The following is a 20410-nucleotide window of genomic DNA, read 5'->3' as shown; positions in this document are numbered from 1 at the left end:
GAACTTCTTAGGGAAAATTTCATGAATTATCCATTTTTGTAATCCTTACAACTCCTAGCACAATGCACTGCACAGAGGAAATACCCATAAACAAATGTGATACAAAGTATAATTGCATTTGTATATGAAAGGCATTCTAGTTTGGGGGAGTTTGCTTACTTTATTGTTATTTCATATAAATCTTTGTATTCTGCAATATGTTCTTAAAATTTCTAGAAGGGAAATTATTAATTTAGATCATGTGAACATTTCTTGCTCTGATTTGACAAATAACTTTCCAAAATCTTTGTCCTAATTTATATCCCCAAAAGGATGAGTGTTCATTTCACTCTACCTTCACCAATGGAATATATTCACATTTTAAATGAACTGGCTAATTAGATCCACTGGTAGTAATATCTCTTTTGTCTTCATTTCATTATTAATGAGTTTGAACAGTAGGCACTGAAATTTCCTGTTTTGTGAACCGACCATTCATGTGTATATTTTTCCTATTAATCTCTAAGATCTCACTGTTTTGTTTCAATTCTTTGTCCTCACACTACAAATATAAGTATGTATTATACTATATGAATAGTTCTATATAAATACTTCTATCCCAAATAAACATTTGTATATATGAGTCTCTGCTATTAGATGGTGGTTCCATAAGGGCAGTTACTCCATTTTATTTATCTGTAAATAACCCCTAACACATAGAGAAAATGCATACTGTACTTGTAGACTTGCTTAAGAATGAGATAATGTAAGCAAAGCATCTAATGCAGTGACTGTCACATAGTAGATGCTCAATAAATTATTTTACGCTATCAATACAAGTTTTACTGTTAGATTAAAACCACACAATTTCATTTAGTAAAATCAAGGCTAGAGAAAAAAAATCAAGATTTAGTATTTTTGAAAGATCACAAACTGTAATTGCGAACTGCAGATTTAGAATTTGAACTGATTCTCAAATCCTTCATCATAAATCACATCTGAATGAAATACTACTGATATAACTGAAATTTTAAAAAAGATCTGAGAGAGGGAGAGAGAGAGCTTAAGCACAAACCAGAGGATCACAGGGAGAGGGAAAGAGAATGTCAAGCCCACTCTGCACCGAGCTAGGAGCCCCACACGGGTCTCCATCTCAGGATCCTGGGGATCAGGTCCCTGAAATCATGACCTTCCCTGAATTAACTGGCTACCCCGTTGCCCCTAACTCTTGAAATTTTTTTTAAAGACTAGTATGACTTATGAGTTGGTAAAACTTTTTGGCAACAGATGGACTATTCTTACCATACAGATGATCTCTTCTTCCCTCATTTAAATTTATAGAAAACTTGTAAAAATAGTAAAGCTTAACAAGCACAAACATATATCGCATGAGTAGCATTTATTTCTCCAGTTGGTTTTGTTCTTGGACGCGGGGAGGCAGCTGTCCTTGTGGTCACTGTTAGAAAAGCAGAACTAGGGGCGCCTGGGTGGCTCGGTGGGTTAAAGCCTCTGCCTTCCGCTCAGGTCATGATCCCAGGATCCTGGGATCGAGCCCCGCGTCGTGCTCTCTGCTCCGCAGGGAGCCTGCTTCCTCCTCTCTGCCTGCCTCTCTGCCTAGTTGTGATTTCTCTCTGTCAAATAAATATTAAAAAAAAAAAAAAAGAAAGAAAAGAAAAGCAGAACTAAAGCAACGAGAGGGAAGGGCAGCAGCGTTGGGAACAGGCAGTCAGCTGAAAGGCTTGAAGCTCGGGGGTGGGTGGGAGCATTTTTGTTGCGGCCGGGAGGAAGAGGAGGGCGGCCAGTGTGAAGTAAAAAGGCTTTCTGGGAGGACGGCAGCGCGGGACCAGCCCTCGTTAGCTGCCCAGCGGCAGGCGTGTCCGGTACTGGCGGGTACGCAGCGCCAGCTGCGGTGGGGGCGGGGGAAGCTGAGTCTAGGTCAATGAAGGGCAAAGGAAACCGGACACTGACGCAGTCTGCCTCCCGATTCCGGCTTCCAGGCGTCTAGTGGGAAACCGAGTCCTCATCTAAAGCCAGTCTTCAAGCGCCCTCATCATCCCACAACCTTCCCAGGCACTTCCGGTAAGAAGCCCGGCAACCACAGCCCGGTCTCCGCAGAGAAGCGCGCAGGCGCATCGGGACCTGGCGGAGGCCGTGGACGCGGAGGGAGGGGGGCTGTGAGCCGTAGGAAAGCCTCTTGTGCGCCTGCGCTCTCAGCTCTTCTTCCCCACCCTCCCCCCCCGCCCCAACAGGTCGGGGGGAAAACAAACCCTGAGCCGACGTAGCGCACCCCGGGGTTCCCGGTCGGGGTCGCTCTTCATTCCTCTGCCCGGCGTCGCATCGAGTCCCCAGAGAGCTCCTCTGGGATGTGGGGAGGTAAGAGCCCCATTAACAGGCAACTTGGCCTCTCCTCACTCCTGCTGCACTCACGGAGGGGGCGGGGTGGCCGCTGGACCCGCCGACCTGGGTGCCGGCTTTGGCCCTCCTTTTCTTCCAAGGGCCGAGCCTGGGCCCCCGACTTGTTCTCTTTCCCAGGCCGCAGAGTTGAACAAGGAATCACGACCCTCAAACCTCGCGTCCGCTCTGTAGAGCTTGGAGGGCCGGACCGGGCAGGGAGGGCAATCTCAGCGGCTTTTTGCCGGGTCCCACCCACCCGGACCTCCTCGAGTCGCCCCGAGTGGTCGGGCTGCCGGGGAGCGCCCAGGGGGCCGCGGCGGTTGCCGGGAGAAGGCTGTCCCGCCAGGGGAGGGGCTGTGCCTACCTGAAGGGACTGTGGTTCCCGCGGAGAGGTAGTTTCCGCGCTGGGAGGACTCGGCTCTAGTAGAATCTGTCATCACTGCCCTTGCTCTTTCGCAAACCCCGTTCTCGCACCGATGCATTTTCTCATCATTTGGGACAGAAGGATGCGGCGGTGTTCTTTTTTCTCCCTTTTCTTTGGTACCTCTGAAAATTTCTGAAAGATGACCTAACTTTTAAACTGTTAATTTACTTGTACTACCGTGATTGCAGATTATTCCACACTGAGTGTTCTTGTTAGTTTGACTCGTATGGAAACCAGTCCATACGCTTGATAAGTTCATCTCTTTCATTTAACAAAATAGGGAACTGGTTGGTCGGTTTAGCTTCCTTAAATTATTATTTTGAGCTTGTTGTCTTCTGAATTGGCGGAAGTGTAATGGTTTTTGATCCAGGAAAACTATATATTTTTTTCACCCCATTTCTCCCCCCCCTTTTTTTTTCCTCCCGTAGATATTAAACTGCATGCTTAGGGTCCAAAACAAAATCTTAAACATAATAAAGATTACGAAAAAATAATAAGCCATGATTTCACCATTTAAAGATAATCAACCACAGTTAATATTTTGACTTTTTACCTTCCAGTCTTTTTTCACGTGGCATTTTCTTAATTATGATGATGACATTTTATAGAGTTGGATTACCTGCTTTTCTCGCTTAAATTTAAGTGTTTCCTATGTTTTTAAAAATCTTCATAAGTATAACTTGATGTTTGATTATACAAGTAATGCATGAGCAAAATATCTTTTGAAACAGTTACATTACAGATAAAGCTCTGTTCCCACTTAATTATAATCCCAATGTTACATAATATGATAGTATCACAGTTTTTTAACCCAGTGGGTCTCAGGATCCCTTTACAAATTTAAAAATTGAGAACTAAAAGAGTTTCTCTATAATGCAATATATTTAGTATTTTATAAATTAAAACTCAGAAATTCTAAAAATTATGCATTAAAAGCCCTTCACATGTTAAATTAAATAATATTTTTGAAAAATATTTTTTAAAAATTTAGTGAGACGGGTGGCATTGTTTTTTATTTTTGCAGCTCACTAATGTCTGGCTTTGTAGAAGACAGCCGGATTCTCTTATTTACTTCTCCCATTAATCTGGTGGGTTATCTTGTCTGCTAAAGTACATTAGCAAAATCCAGCCATGCATAGATAGGTGTTTGGAAAAGGAAGGACCCCACTGACCCCCTAAAAAGTTCTGGGGTCTTCCAGGGTTCCTCAGACCAGTTTGAGAAAGATGATTTAATTGTTGTATTAATGCGCTGTTAGGTTCTTCGCAGTTTTGCACTATTAGGAATATTTCAAGTTGAAAGTTATTTGTGATGTGTTCCCCCACACAATTGCTAATGTTTCTCTAAAAGTAGAATTACTTTGGATGCCTGGGTAATTTTCTTTTGTGTCCTAATATTGGGGTTTAGATGGTTTCAATTAATGATTTGGTGAAATATCTTTGCATGTTTTCAGTTGCTTTGGATTATTTTCTTAAATTTTTAAAAAGAATTGTTAGTATCAAATGGAATCTCTTTGGGACTATAGATACATGTTGTCACATTGTTTTTCTGAGAGGGTATACCAGTTTACTTCCAATCAGTAGTATCTGAGATGTTCTTTTTATTATATTCTTACAAACATTGAGCACTTTTATTATTAAAAAAAATTATGGGGGTGGCTGACTGGCTCAGTTGATCATGCAACTTTTGATTGTGAGTTTGAGCCTCATGTTGGGTGTAGAGATTGCTAAAAAGAAAAATTGTGTTCTGATTTAGTAGGCAACAAATGATATGTGTTCTAACTCATATTACATTGATAGTACAGATTGTGCTTTGAATATTTTTTCATAATTTTACTAGTTTGTACTATTTGCCCATTTATAGTCCAATGTCAATGTGTTTTTCTAACAGATTTTCATTATTTTTTTTTTAATATTTTAAGGATATGCACTGTACTTTCTTTAGGAACGGAACAAAATTATCTTTTCTCCTGTTTACAGAAATAGTGCATTTTTGCAAAAAAACAAAAACAAAACTAAACTAAAATACTGTAGAGACACATAATGTGGATGTGAAAGACATGCATAATCACAGATACCATCATTAACAGTTTGGTGTTGGCCCTCCATATTTTTCTTCTGCGACTTTGCTGATACTTTTTTTTTTTTAACAACTTATTTGTAAAAATGGGTTTGTACTGTGCATGACGTTTTGCAGTTTGATTTTTTTTTGTCATTTATCATTATATATTGGCTATTTTCCTATAGAAGTACATATGACTCTGGGAAAATTTTACCCAGAGGGGCTTTAGGGACATTTATTGTAATCTTTAGTTACCTGATGTCAGGCTCCTGTCCTTTTCTATATTCTCTTCCTAGGTGATCTCATCCATTAACAGGTATGTGTTGCCAATTCCCAAATCTTTTATCTATCTCAGACTTTTCTCCTGCATTCCAGATCCTTATATTCAACTGCCTATTGGACATCTCCCCCAGGATGTTCTCAAGGTACTGCAAACAATAGTCCAAATGTGAACCCATATTTTCCCTCAGTCCTGCTCTTCTCTGTATCGCCTGTCATGGTCAGTGGTACCACCGCCTACCCAGTCACCCATGATGGAAACCTGGCAGTAATCCTAGTTTTCTCCCTTGCTTTCACCCTCCAGAATTTCCCACTCTTTAGCCACTTTGCTATAGATCTCCTTTCCTTCTGCTTTGCCCTCACCATCTCTCATATGAATCATTTTAGGAGTCTCCTTCCTATTGGTCTTGTTGGTTTTCTGGTTAATCGTCTATGTTGCTGCCACTTTTTTTTTTTTTTTTAAATCATGAAGAGATGCTTTAAAACCATTTTTTGTAAAGTGCTGTAAATTTTTTATTGTAAATCTGAGAGTACATAAATGGTCAGGTGAGTAGAAATATTACCTAAATAAAATAGGCTATCATATGTACACATAAATAAACTTCTTCAGAATAGGGAGTATATCTTATATTCCTTTTGTATTCTTACTATATGTGGTAGATTATTGGCACACTAAGTACATCTTAGTTGAATGAAATTGGAAGTATGTGCAGCTTCAAATTTCATGCTAAAAGGTTTCATGTACAGTACTTATATCTTATATAAATTATTGAATTCTGTTATTATTTATCTTACCTTTTCTGCACCTTTTTAGGCACCTCAGATGACATAAAGCTTAGTAGTACAGTGCTGTATAGAGATAACTCTGTAAATAGGTATTTCATGAATTCCATACTTCTTTAGAAAAATTGTTTTTTTTCTAATGAGTGACTGTTTCTAGATTCCTATGATTCTCATTTCTGTGCTTTATGTTTTTAATATGTTCTATATTCAGAGTTCCCTTACTACTTTTTGCTATTATATTTCTTAGTGTAATGTTAATGTTTATCAAGGGGATACTTGTACGTAATTTAAAGAGTAAAATAAGACTACAGGGCTTAAAATGAAAAGTAATAATCTTTTGCCCCAGTCCTCTCTCCTGAATCCCACTCTGCAGAAGCAGCCTTTTTCAATCAGTGTTCCTCATCTGGAACATAAGTTGCAGTGCTATTTCCTCAATTCCCCCCTTGATGGTTTAAAACTAGTAACACTTTTAAGCATCGGAAAGAAGGTAATTCCTTACATAAAATGGATGCCTTAGGGCATTAAGACTTCATTCTCTTATAGAACCCTTGCTGAGAAAGGGTCCTGCAGAGTGAATAGACTATTCAGCTCTTTATTTTTTGTTCAACTCTTTTTCACCTCTAGGCTTTTAAATAACCTGCTTACTTACACAGCTATCTCCCCATCCTACTGCAGTTTTAAGTATTATTTACCAATTTCCTATTAGAGGAGATGAGACTTTAGGTTTGTTACACAAGCCTCCACCTTTATACACTGCACTTTTCATCACCTCTTATTTGCAGATTAGTTCTATGTTAATTTTTAGTTAAATGACTATTTAGTGTTTACATTATTTAACCATGTGCATAATGTGTACAGGTAAACCAGGTATTGTACTATTTGTAATATAATATTTTGGTTTTTTTCCTTGAGTTTATAATTACCTTAGTTTCGTTTTGTTTTTCTAAGATTTTATTTATTTATTTGTGAGAGAGAGAGTGCACAAGCAGGGGGAATGGCAGGCAGAAGGAGAAGCAGGCTCCCTGTTGAGCAAGGAGCCCATGTTGGACTCCATCCCAGGTCATGACCTGAGCTGAAGATGGACGCTTAACTGATTGAACCACCCAGCCGTCCCTACCTTAGTTCTTCTGTATTATCTACCTCTTATGTATCCTTATGAATGTATGTTTTGTATCTTTTTAATGTATCCTATATATTTTAAGATATTATTTAAGTAATCTCTACCCCCAGTGTGAGGTTCGAACCTGCAACCGCAAGATCAAGAAGAGCAGCACCCTCCACTGACTGAGCCAGCCAGGCACCCTTCCTTTATAACTTTAATTAATTAATCAATTAATTAATCATTTTGATTTTTTAACAAAGATTTTATTTATTTATTTGAGAGAGAGAGTGAGTATGAACGAGGAGAAGGTCAGAGGGAGAAGCAGACTCTCCATGGAGCTGAGAGCCCATGCAGAACTCTGTCCCGGGACTCTGGGATCTTGACCTGAGCTGAAGGCAGTCGCTTAACCAGCTGAGCCACCCAGGTGCCCATAACTTTAATTTATTAACAACCCTTCAGACAAGATATGTAAATCTCCTTTTGGTAGATGTCTGTTGTTTATTTTGTAACATCTTTCCAGTAATTGCCTGCCACTCTGCATCTGTCGTCTTGCCTTGCTCTCTAGGTCTGTTGTTGCAAGGCTGTCTTTGAGGTATGTCCTTTTATGATTATCTGTGCGTTGCATTTGTCTCTCCCTGTGTTGAATAGCCTGTTTCCAACTTCAGCCCTTTCCTTTTCTTGTTGTCTCCCTCATGTTGATAGAGTACGTATTCTAGTAGGCCCCTGAGAAAGACTGAAGGGGAAGCAGCATTTTTAGATTCTTGCCTGTCTAAACATGTTTTTTAAAATTTTGCCCTCATATTAGCTGAATATAGAATTCTAGGTTGTAAATAATTTACTTTTAGAATTTTGGATGCATGGTTCCATTGTTTTCTACCTTCTAATGTTGCTGAGAAGTCCAATGCCAGATACGATAACCATTCCTTTATATGTGATCTGCTATTGCTCTCTGGAAGCTTTTATATTTATTCACTAGGTTTGTAGTAAGCATAATTTTTGTGGCAGGCATTGCTCAAGATACTTTGAATATACTGGTGAACAAAAATACAAGATATCTACCCTCATTAAGCTTAATTTCTTGAAGGGACGAGTTGTTCCAGATGGTAAACAATATAATAAATACATTATACAAAAAGTTAGAAGGTTGTAAAGTAAATGAATGCTTTAGAATAAAGCATTAGAGACAAAGGTGAGCAGGATGGGATGGGGAGGTCAAGAGTGTAGGGAAAAGGTGGGGGATGCTGTTACAACAAATGGGTTGATCTTTCTGTAAACGACTCAGATATTCTGAAATTTCACAATGATGGGGCTTGATAAGGATTTTTCATTCATTGTGTTGGGCCTTGAATGGGCTCTTTCTACCTGGAGATCATATCCTTCAGTTCTGAGGTATTGTATTTGACAATTTCTTCCTTTGTTTATTCCTATACTTTTTTTTCCTGGACTTCTTGTTACTTGAGTATCAGACCTCATTAGATTAAATTTCTAATCTATCTTCTTATTTTCTTTCCTTTTCTTTTTGTTTTACTCTCTAGGATATTTTCTCAAGTTTATTCTCCAATGCCTTCACTTCATTAAAAAAAAAATCTTTTTATTTTAGAACAGTTTTAGATTTATAGGATTATTGGGAAGATAGTCCAAAGAGTTACCATTTACCCCCCTACCCAAGTTCCCAATTATTACATATTACATTAATATGGTACACTTGTCATGATGAATGAACCAGTATTGATAACTTAGTATTAACCAAAATCCATACTTTATTCACATTTCTTCAGTTTTTCCCTAATATGTTCTGATCTAGGAGTCCATCCAGGATACCACTTTACCCAGATTAGTCTTGTCTCCTTTGGTTCCTCTTTGTTGTGACAGTTTCTTAGATGTTCTGTTTTTTATTTTCTTGAGAGTTTTGATACTAGTCCACTATTGAGAAGAACGTCACATGTGGTTTTTCTAATGTTTTTCTCATAATTAGATTGGGATACTGTGTTTTAGGAAGAAGACAAGATAAAATTCCATTGTCATCACATCATATCAAGGGTACATATTGTCAACATGACTTAACCCTATTGATGTTTTCTTTGATCCAATGGCTTGAGGTAGAGTTGGTCAGGTTTCTCCACTGTGAAGTTATTTTTTCTCCCTTTCTGTACTGTACTCTTAAGAAGAGAGTATGTGCATCATGCTTAAGGAGCAGGGAGTTATGTTGCACTTCCTTGAGAGCAAAGTATCTATGCAAATTATTTAGAATTTTTATGTGTGGGAGATTTGTCTTGTTCCCTGTTTATTTATCTTAGTATGAACTCATTTTTTTAATGCTATGGGTTATAAGCCTGTACAGGTTTATATGTTTTCTTGTTCAAATTGTTCTGGCTTTGGCCTTTGGGAACTCTTTCAATTGACTCCTGTATCCTTTTGACAAACCTCCTTCATTGTATGCGTGTATACATCCATGCATGCATGTGTACATGCACTTTACTTCTGGGATTACAAGATGCTCCATGCTCATCTTGTATATTTTCTGCCCCAGTCTTAGAATCAGCCATTTCTCCAAGGGGCCTTGGTTCCTATTGTTGGAAAAACCATGTTCTGGGTGCTAAGTATGATGTCTTGGTTCAAATATTTCAAGTAAAAAAAATTAGGACGGATATGTAACCATCTCTCTCTATATTAAGCTAGCCATGAGTTTATACCAATGTCTCCAATTCAAATCCATTACCATGTGGATCATTTTAGCTTCCTTCTCTTTTGCTTCTCTGACCTTCCCTTCCAACAGTGAGAAACCTGGCTCCTGTCATCAGCCATCCAATTACTTTTTCAATCTAGTATATGTGTATAATGGTTCAGAATTGTTAACCCATACCCCCTTGGGAAACTAGAAGCGCAATGCTTGTGTTCCTTTTGCCTTCAGCCTTATAGACTCACTCATTTCCAAAGGTAGCACTGTATTCCTCCACCCCTTTCAGTAAGGTTGTTTTATATATTTGTAATAAATTTGGCCCTTTTCTCACATTCTGCATTCCATTCTCCCAGTCTTCTAAATAATTTTTTAATATTTGAATATGTTAAGGTTTATCCTTTGTGCTATAACCTGACAAATGCTTAATGTCTTGTTTTCATCACTATAGTATCATACAGAATAGTTACACCACCTTAAAAAAATCCACTGTGTTTTACCTGTTCATCCATCCCTTACCCCAAACCACTAATGATCACTTATGTGTTTACTCTCTTTGTAGTTTTGACTTTTCCAGAATGTCATACAATTAGAATGGTATGGTATGTAGATGGTTATTGGTTTGTTTTTGTTGTAGATAGAGAGTGAGCAAGCAGCTGGGGAAGGGCTGAGGGAATCTTAAGCAGGCTCCCACCCAGCATGGCACCCAATACAGGGCTTAAGCTCATGACCCTGAGATCCTGACCTGAGCCAAGAGATTAGATGCTTAACCAACTGAGCCACTCAGGAGTCCTACGTACAGTGTGTAGATTAAAAAAAAAATTTTTATTTATTTGACAGAGGGCAAGCATAAGCAGTGGGGGAGGGGCAAAGGAAGAAGCAGACTCTGCTGAGCAGGGAGCCCAACTCGAGGCTTAGTTCCAGGACCCTGAGATCATGACCTGAGCCAAAGGCAGACGCTTAACTGACTGAGCCACCCAGGTGGCCCCAGGGTGTAGATTTTTAAAAATGGACTTCTTTTACATAGCAATACATATTTAAAACTATGTCTTTCTGTGGCTTGTTAGCTCATTTCTTTATATCACTGAATAGTATTCCGTTGCATGAATGTAACACAGTTTATTTATCTATTACTTACTGGAGGTCGTTTTGAATACTTCCAAATTTTGGCCCTTATAAATAAAGCCATTATAAACAATCACACCTAAGTTCATGTGTGGACATAAATCTTTATAAATCAGTTGGGTAAATATCTAGTAGTATGAATGCTGGATCATATAGTAAGACTATAGTTTTGTAAGAGACAAACTGTTTTCCAAACTGGTTATACCATTTTGCATTCCCACCAGAAGTAAATAGAGTTCCTGCTGATTGGCACCCTTGCAGCATTTGTCAGTTGTTTGGATTTTAGCCATTGCAATTGAAGTAAAATAGTATCATTGTTTTAATCTGTAGTCCCTAAAGACAAATGATATGGAGCATTTTATCATATGTTTCTTTGATAATTGTGTATCTTCTTCGGTGAGGTGTCTGTGTGGAACTTTTGCCCATTTAATTGGATCGTTGGTTTTCTAATTATTTAACATTAGGAGTTTTTTATAGACTTTGGATACAAGTCCTTTATCAGATAGGTATTTTGCAAATATCGTCCAGGATGTGGCTTTTCCTCTCATTCTCTTAACAGTGCACTTTTCAGAGCAGATGTTTTTAATTTTAATAAGGTCCAGCGTGGGGCACCTGGGTGGCTCAGTGGGTTAAGCCTCTGCCTTCGGCTCAGGTCATGATCTCGGGGTCCTGGGATCGAGTCCCACATCGGGCTCTCTGCTCGGCGGGGAGACTGCTTCCCGCTCTCTCTCTGACTGCCTCTTGCCTACTTGTGATCTCTCTCTCTGTCAAATAAATAAATAAAATCTTTTAAAAAAAAAGGTCCAGCGTAATCATTTTTTTTCATGGATCATGCCATTTTTACATTTAAAAACTCATCATCAAACCCAAGCTAAATGTAGATTTTCTCTTATGTTTTCCTCAAGAAGTGTTAACAATATTGCACTTTACATTTAGATCTCTTATCCATCTTAAATACAGTTAGGTCTGTTATCTATTTTAAAAACATTCAGGTGTAAGGTCTGTATCTAGGCTCATATTTTTGCATAGGGAAGTCCAGTTTTCTCAGCACCACTGGTTGAAAAGACCAGCCTTTCTCCTTTGAATTGCCTTTGCCCCTTTGTCAAAGATGCATTGACGGTATTTGTGTGGGTCTATTTCCCAGCTCTCTGTTCATTTCCATTGATCTATATGTCTGTTCTTTTGCCAGTAGTATGTTACCTTGATTATTGTAGCCTTCTAAATCTAAAATCAGAGTGAGTTGTCCCAATTTGCTTTTCTTTTTCAGCATTATGTTGGCTATTCTGTCATCTTTTCCATATACACTTGAGAATTTTGAGTTTCCTGAGTCCTACAAAATAGCTTGCTAACATCTTGATTGGGTTGCACTGAGAACTGACATCTTGACAATACTGAGTCTACCTATCCCTGACAATAGAATATATCTCCCATTTATTTAGATCTTTGATTTTTTTTATCAGTATTTTGTAGCTTTCCACATATAGGTCCTGTATATATTTTATTAAGTTTATACCTAAGTATTTAATTTTTTTGAGGTGCTATCATAAATGGCATTTTTTTAAAAATTCTAAATTCCAGTTGTTACTTGCTCATATATAGGAATGCATTTGATATTTGTTATTAACTTTGTATCCTATGTCCATGCTGTATTCATTACTCTATTTCAGGGGATGAGTTTTGAGGATTTTCTACATTGAAAATCATGTTATTGCAAATAGAGACAATTGTATTTCTTCCTTTCCAAATGGTGTACTTTTTATTCCCTTTTCCTGTTGCACTGGGAGGAGGGCGTGTGTTTCATTTCAGTACTATGTTGAGTAGGAGTTGTGAGAGAAAATATCCTTTCCTTGATCCCAGTCTTTGGTGGAAAGGCATCCGGTTTCTCATCATAATGTATAATGTTAGCAGTAGATACTTTTTAAATACTCTTCATCAAATTGAAGAAGTTCCCCTCTGCTCATAATTTGCCGAGAGTTTTTAATCATGAGCAGGTGTTAGGTTGTCAGATGCCATTTTTTTTTTTGCATCCATCAATATGATTATATAACTCTTCTTATCCTGTTGATATGGTAATTATATTAATTAATATAATTAATTATATTAATTAATTAATATAAGGTTGAACCAACCTTGCATACCTGGATAAATCCCACTTGGTTGTCGTGTATAGTTCTTTTTATACGTTGTTGGATTCTACTTGCTAATATTTTGCTGAGGATTTTTATGTCTGTGTTCATGAGCAATATTGGTCTGTAGTTTGCCTTTCTTGTAATGTTTTTATTTGGTTTTGGTATTAGAGTAATGCTGGTCTTATAAGTGAATTAGGAAGGGTTCCCTCTGCTTCCTTTTTCTGAAAGAGATTATGAAATATATTTTTCTTCCTTCCTTAAATGTTTGGTAAAATTCACCAGTGAAGCCACCTGGATCCAGTTATTTGTTTTATGGAAGATTACTAATTATTGGTTCCATTTCATTAATAGAGACAGGGCTGTTGGGTTATCTGTTTCTTTTTCTTTTTTGTTTAAGATTTTATTTATTTATTTGTCAGAGAGAGAGTGCATAAGCAAGGAGAGCAGGAGGCAGAGGGAGAGGGAGAAGTAGGCCCCTTGCAGAGTAGGATCATGACCCGAGTGGAAGGCGGACGTTTAACTGACTGAGCCACCCAGGCATCCCATGGGTTATCTGTTTTTTCCTGTGTGAGTTTTGGTAGTTTGTGTCTCCCAAGGAATTGGTTCATTTCATCTGATTATCAAGTTTGTGGGCATAGAGTTGTTAATAATATTCCTTTATTTTCCTTTAAGTGTCCATAGCATCAGTAGTTATATTCCCCCTTTGTTTCTGATATTGGTAATTTGTGTTTCTCTCTTTTCTTGATTAGCCTAGTTGTTTTTTTTTTTTTAAGATTTTATTTATTTATTTGACAGACAGAGATCACAAGTAGGCAGAGAGAGAGGGGGAAGCAGGCTCCCCACCGAGCAGAGATCCCAACGCGGGGCTCGATCCCAGGACCCTGGGACCACGACCCGAGCCAAAGGCAGAGGCCCAACCCACTGAGCCACCCAGGCACCCCAGCCTAGTTTATTCATTCTACTGATTTTCTTCCAAAGAAAAGAGTTTTTGGTTTCAGTGTTTTTTTTTTGTTTTTTTTTTTTTTTCTATTTGTCTATTGGTTTCTTTTCTGTTGTCATCTTTGTTTCTACTTGTTTAGTTCTCCTTGCTCTCCTTTTTCTAGTTTTCCAAGGCGGAAACTTAGACAATTGATTTTTAGATCTTTCTTTTTTTAACCTGTGCACTTAAGTCATAAATACTCCTCTAAGCACTGCTTTCACTGCATCCAACAAGCTCCACTTTGAATTTTAAAATTTTTGCTATCACTTTCCATGATCACTTTTTCCCTCTCCATGTATTCTTTATTTGTGGCTTACCATCCTTGTGTCATAGTTGCATTGTTATGTTTCTGAGAATATTAATAAGTTTCTTTGAAGTTTTCTTCTGTTTCCTGCATTGTCTTTTTCTCCAGGTTCCTTTTGTTTGTTTTGGTGTCTGTGTTTTTGTATACTATTAATAGGATATAACCAGAATTTAAAAACAGAGGTAAAAGAAGTAATGTGCTCTGTTAAGTCAGGATGACATACCATTGTTACTGAAAATTCTTCTGAAGTTTACCTGTTGCCAGCATAATTATTTTCCTTTTAAGATAACCTTTTCCTAAGGGTACTCAATCTTTGGAGTACAAAAGTTTCACTACAGAGTGGCCACTTGTGAATTTCTCTTTATTTAAATTGCTTGGATGAGTTACCTGTATCTGTTGAGTTGTGTTTTTCATCAATTGTAGAAAAATTCCTAGGATTATGTTTTCAAGCATCCTTGTTTCATGCTCTGTAGCTTCTGTATGGGACTCCATTCCCATGATGGATGATTTCTTCCATCCATGTCTTTTCACCTGTTATGTTTTCCTCTTTCTTGTCTTTCTGGGCTACATTTTAGGTCATTTCTTCAGCTAGATTTTCCAGTTCATTCAGGTCTCTCTTAAGCTATGTTACATCTATTTAACTCACTTTAAAGTATCCTTATTTTTTCTGGACCTCAAGTATTTTCAGTTTATGGCAGCTATCTTGTAAAACACTCTCATTTGTTCGTTCTTTTTTTTCTCACTTCTTACTATTCCTCACCCCAGGCAACTGTTTACATGTGCTTCATAATGTCTGGTTTTTGTTTGTATGTATTACTGCAAAATTTGTATTGTTTTATTGAGCTTTACAAAGGTAACAGTATGGAACAGATTGGAAAAATTTTTTTTTAAAAAAGATCATTCGCCAAAGACCATGTGAGGGACATTGCTGTAGAGTGTTTCACTTTCTGGGTCTGGCTGATTGCTTTATTTTGGTATCACCTAACTTGTCCCTCTATGCTTGAACTTCCTATAAATACGCAGTCCTAAATGCTTGATTAGATTTAGGTTCAGTTTTTTTAGGCAGGAATACATTATATGTGATGTTGTAGCTTCCACACCAGGCACATAATGTTTGGGTCTTCCACATTTATTGATGGTAAAATTGATTAGTGGAAGTCAGATGTGTTTGTCTATTACCACCATTATAAAGTTACCCTCCAACCTTTCATCTCACACTTCTAGAATATATTGATAACCATTGCCTAGTCCGTTAGTTGCATTAAGGATTTCCAAGAGATAATTTTTAAAATTTTAATACCCATCTGTATTTATTAATTGGAATTCTTATCTAAAGAAATTTCCCTCAGCAGCTACTTTATTATTCTAAAGTACATTTTGTAAATAAAGGGGTGGATAAATTATTGGCTCTTTTCCCTTAATATATGAACTATCAGAGTAATGAGTTTGTGCCCTGGCAACCCTCTAATGAGTGGTGTTATTTGTTTTTGTTTTTAGTATCATTGTGATCTCTTGGTTTTTTATCTATTTGATTTGTGTTCAGTACTTTGTAGCCTTCATTCATTTGATATTTGGTTGTCCCATTTAAGACAGTAAGATCCCCCCCATCAATTAGCTCCTTGCCCTTTTGATTTTATCCCTTTAGTCATTGATAGATTCCTTTAAGGTGTCTCAGGCTCATTTGCGGAGTTGTTTATCTACTTTATTTGTGAAACTAACTTATTTGTACCTCTTTCGTATGTTCATTTTCTATTTCTTTAACTCCTGCTCTTAGTTTATTAGTCTTTAATCTTTTTTCTGTTCTGATACAAGCGTCTAAAGCTCTAAGCATTTGAAGTACCACTTCTGCTGAATCCCACAAGTTTTTGTATGAAGTATTTTTATTTGTATATAGTATGTTTTATATTTTTGTCTTATATTTGGTATATGGTACTTATAACTATTTTTAACTTTCAATTATGAATTCTTCTTTGACTTATGTAACTTAATGTAACATGAGTTATTTAGATTAGTCTTTTAAAATTTACAGTAGTGTATGTATGTATGTTATGTTGTTACAGTTGGTTTTCATGTCATTTTGTATATAAGGAGGCAGTTTCCCCAATAAATTATAGATTACTCAAAGCAATTTGTATCTTTTTCTTATGTTTCTTGGTATTCAGTAGATGGCATAATATTTATATGTTAGAGAATTAAACTTTCATAACTTTTTATTTTCTAGGCATATACAGATTAAATTCTGAATAAGTGTACAAGAGGATGGACAGTTATTTTAAGGCAGCAGTCAGTGACTTGGACAAACTCCTTGATGACTTTGAACAGAATCCAGGTTTGTTGGTTTTTAATTTTTGATACTAAAGAAATTTTAAGTGTCTGTGATTCAGTTATCCCAGATATAGAGTACTCTTAGCAAAATTTGGTTTCAGTTTTGGTCACATGGTTATATTGTGTTAAGTTCACATTTCATTATAACATACTAGTCTCTTCTTATACTGAATAGAACCAATAGCCAGAAATAGAAAAAGAAAGTAAAAGTTTTCTCTACAGATACAAATTTAACTAAAAGACCTTTAAAATCAACATATGAGGGGCTTGGGTGGCTCAGTGGGTTAAGCCTCTGCCTTCGGCTCAGGTCATCATCTCAGGGTTCTGGGATTTAGCCCCGCATAGGCTCTCTGCTCAGAGGGGAGCCTGCTTCCCCTGGGTGGCTCAGTGGGTTGGGCCGCTGCCTTCGGCTCGGGTCGTGGTCTCGGGGTCCTGGGATCGAGTCCCGCGTCGGGCTCTCTGCTCGGCGGCGAGCCTGCTTCCCTCTCTCTCTCTCTCTGCCTGCCTCTCTGTCTGCTTGTGATCTCTCTCTGTCGGGTAAATAAATAAAATCTTTAAAAAAAAAAAAAATCAACATATGAGCCAGCTAAAAGCAGCTTGAAAACTTTACATAAACTGGTATTTCATTAATATGAGAGATATTTTACTCATCTAATGATGAAGACTAGGAAACCAGAGAGAGAACCAAGAGGTTAGATTGTTTTTCAGCTCTTCCTCAGTCTGGTTTTTATAGTGCAACTGAGTTATTTTGAGTGGAACTTCTATCACACTGTGACATCTACACTGAAAAGTAAAAACCCCAAGTAGTTTAAATAAAACTACTTTTTGAGGTTATTATCATTTCGTAAGAGAGTAATCTATTTCTGATCTAAACAAAAGTTTAGTTAGATTAGGAGTCTTAAAAAACGTATTTGTGATAATTTTGCTTTGGCTTTCCTGAATAACATATCTCTGTTTTAATTAGATGAACAAGATTATCGCCAAGATGAGCAAAACGCATATGATTCTAACCACTGTTCAGTTTCTTCAGAGTTGGCTTCCTCACAGCTGACTTCACTGCTACCAAAGGATCAACAATGCATTAATTGTTGTGCCTCATCAGAAACATGCTATGAAACAAATCAGATTTCCCTTAACAAAACACTTGAGGGACTAGCTTCCATACAAAATGAAAAAAATGTAACAGGACTTGATCTCCTTTCTTCTGTGGATGGTGGCACTTCACATGAAATGCAGCCTCTCTATATGGGACGATGTAGTAAACCTGTCTGTGATCTGATAAGTGACATGGGTAACTTAGTTCATGTAACTAATAGTGAAGAAGATATTAAACAGTTACTGCCAGATGATTTTAAGTCTAGTGCAGATTCTTTGATTGGATTGGATTTATCTTCAGTGTCAGAAACTCTTTGTGCTTCTTCAGCGGACCATGATGATAATACTGTCAGAGAGGAACAGAATGATGTCAACTCTGAATTACAAAACAGAGAAATTAGTGAGGCTGAAGAATTGGGTACAAAAGTAGATACAGCAACTTCAGATTCATGTAATTACAGTGTGAAAGAGAATTTAAAGGATAAAAAGATCTTTAATCAGTTAGAACCAGTTGTTGACTTTAACATGCCATCTGCTTTGACTCAACAAAGTTCCAAAATGTTTGATGCCAAAGACAGCCTACAACACAAGGACCAGCCATGTGAATTACTGAAAGCTGATAATGGTTTGGTAAAAGAGGAAATAGATGTGGCAGTCATAGCTGCCACAGAATGTTTAGTAGAAGGAGACCGCACGAGTGCTTTGCCTTGCAGTTTTCCAAAAAATGAAGATTTATACTTAAATGATTCAAATGCAAAAGATGAAAGTTTCAAATTACCAGACTTTTCCTTTCAGGAAGATAGGACTGCTATAGTTATAAAACAGTCTGCAAAAGAAGGCTCAAGAGATGTAGATCTTAAAGGTGATAATCAAGATGTAACTCAAGATTCCTCCCCAACTCTACATGTTTCAGTTGAAGAGGTATACTCCTCACTGATCTGTCTTCCAGTACCTGGGTCTTTGTGTGGATCATTAATTGAAAGTAAAGCACATGGTGATTGTCTACCACAGAATGAACATAAAGACAACACACAAGATGCAGTGCCAGTGCATGAAGAAATACAGAAGAGTGTTATTCTGGGTGGGGAACCATTGGAGGAGACTAATGTTTTGAAACAGGAAAAATGTAAAAACATAATGGAACAGGTGGGAAATAGAAAGGTAGAGTCCAACCTGATGATAATCACAGTTGAGTCTTTGGATCACCCTGGTAATGCAAATTCTTCTACAGCTACAGAATCTCAGATGGAGCCTTCTGGTGCTAATGCCCTAGAGTTTCCTGATCATTGTGGTAGTCTCCCTTTTTCAGGCAATGATATCGATGGGCAAGACTTAGATTACTTTAATATTGATGAAGGCATGAAAAGTGGTGCACTAATTAGTGATGCTGAACTTGATGCCTTTCTGACTGAACAGTATCTTCAGACCAGTAACATAAAATCGTTTGAAGAAAGTGTGAATGACTCAAAATCGCAAATGAATCAGATAGACATGAAAGGCCCAGATGACAGGAACGTCAGTAATACGTATTTCAATGCTGAAACAGGCGCTACTGGAGAAAGTCCTGCCACTAATATGATTTGTGAAACAGTTGATAAACAGACTACTACAGAAAACGGTGGCCTTTCTTTAGGGGAAAAAAGTACAATTCCAGTTAAACAAGGGTTATCTAACAGTAAACCTGAGATTACAAATGAATTATCAGTCTCTGATATTAACAGTCAATCTGTTCATGTTGGAGGGGCCAGACCAAAGCAGTTGTTTAACATTCCATCAAGACCAAGGGGTTCAAAGGAATCAAATAAACCAGATGTTCCAAATATGCCTGAAAGTGAGCCCAGCATAGCAAATATGATTGTTCCAACCACTTGTACTACCGATTCTACAACTGATCCTCAGGTTAGCTTCAACTCTAATTACATCGATATAGAAAGTAATTTTGAAGGTGGATCCAGTTTTGTAACTGTGAATGAAGAGTCTCTACCTGTAAACACTTGCAAAGAAGGCATGGTTTTGGGCCAGAAACAACCTACTTGGGTTCCTGATTCAGAAGCTCCAAACTGTATGAACTGCCAAGTCAAATTTACTTTTACAAAACGGCGACACCACTGCCGAGCATGTGGGAAAGTGAGTTATAAAAATCTTTGTCTTTTATTCTTTTTAGACATTTTAAGTGAAATTTAATGTGACAGAAAAGCTGATTAAGAGATGATTAGAAGTTTTGGCTAGTTTAAAATCATTTTTCACCTACATGGAAATATATAAAGCACTGTCATTTTACAGATTGTTTAAGGGTGAATGAATGTCACCTTGTCTTGAATATAATATACTTGGAAATGAGGAATGCTAATTACTAGTTTTTGTGATATCTAAGAATATGCCTTTATCCCTCTAACATTAACACATGAGATGTCCCAAATTCAGTCATATCCCCCTGTGTCATTGGATTAATTTCAAGACCACTCTGCAGTTAGTGCTACAGTCTATATCTAGGGAAACATAGAGGGGGAAAAAGCATATTGGCTACCACAGCTTCAGAATGCTGAAGCTGACCTTGTTTGCATTCTGATTGCTTTGTCTATAAACTCTAAGGGTTGCCTATAGAAATAACATTGCATTTTTTATTCAGCAATATCCAGTATTATGTTGGTCTCAGATCAACCCTCCTCTCTTTTAGAAAAATAATAATATTCTGCTTTTAAAAGTTTTAAATAAAGGACCACAGGAAGCTTTTTAAATTTATAAACTTATTTTTG

General features: G+C 37.4%; 1 protein-coding gene across 5 annotated transcripts in view; it reads left to right on the top strand.

The window, feature by feature from the left end:
• Positions 1-1683: 1683 nt before the first annotated feature.
• Positions 1684-20410, top strand: part of ZFYVE16 (zinc finger FYVE-type containing 16) — a 54817-nt gene continuing 36090 nt past the window's right edge. For 2 of the 5 annotated variants that reach the window (XM_045999078.1, XM_045999083.1), the window contains exons 1-3: positions 2230-2352; positions 16456-16563; positions 17524-19781. In XM_045999078.1, coding sequence (XP_045855034.1) covers positions 16494-16563; positions 17524-19781 — 2328 coding nt within the window. In that variant the 5' untranslated portion in view covers positions 2230-2352; positions 16456-16493. Of the gene's footprint in view, positions 2059-2229; positions 2353-5231; positions 5282-7386; positions 7445-16455; positions 16564-17523; positions 19782-20410 lie in introns of those variants that run through there. The other 3 variants (XM_045999079.1, XM_045999082.1, XM_045999080.1) reach the window with 3 other exon arrangements.

The sequence above is a fragment of the Meles meles genome, chromosome 3 (genome assembly GCF_922984935.1).
Source record: "Meles meles chromosome 3, mMelMel3.1 paternal haplotype, whole genome shotgun sequence".
In the NCBI taxonomy this organism is placed as follows: Eukaryota; Metazoa; Chordata; class Mammalia; order Carnivora; family Mustelidae; genus Meles; species Meles meles.
Note: the sequence above shows the minus strand (reverse complement) of the source record. Positions and strands in the feature narration are given on the sequence as shown.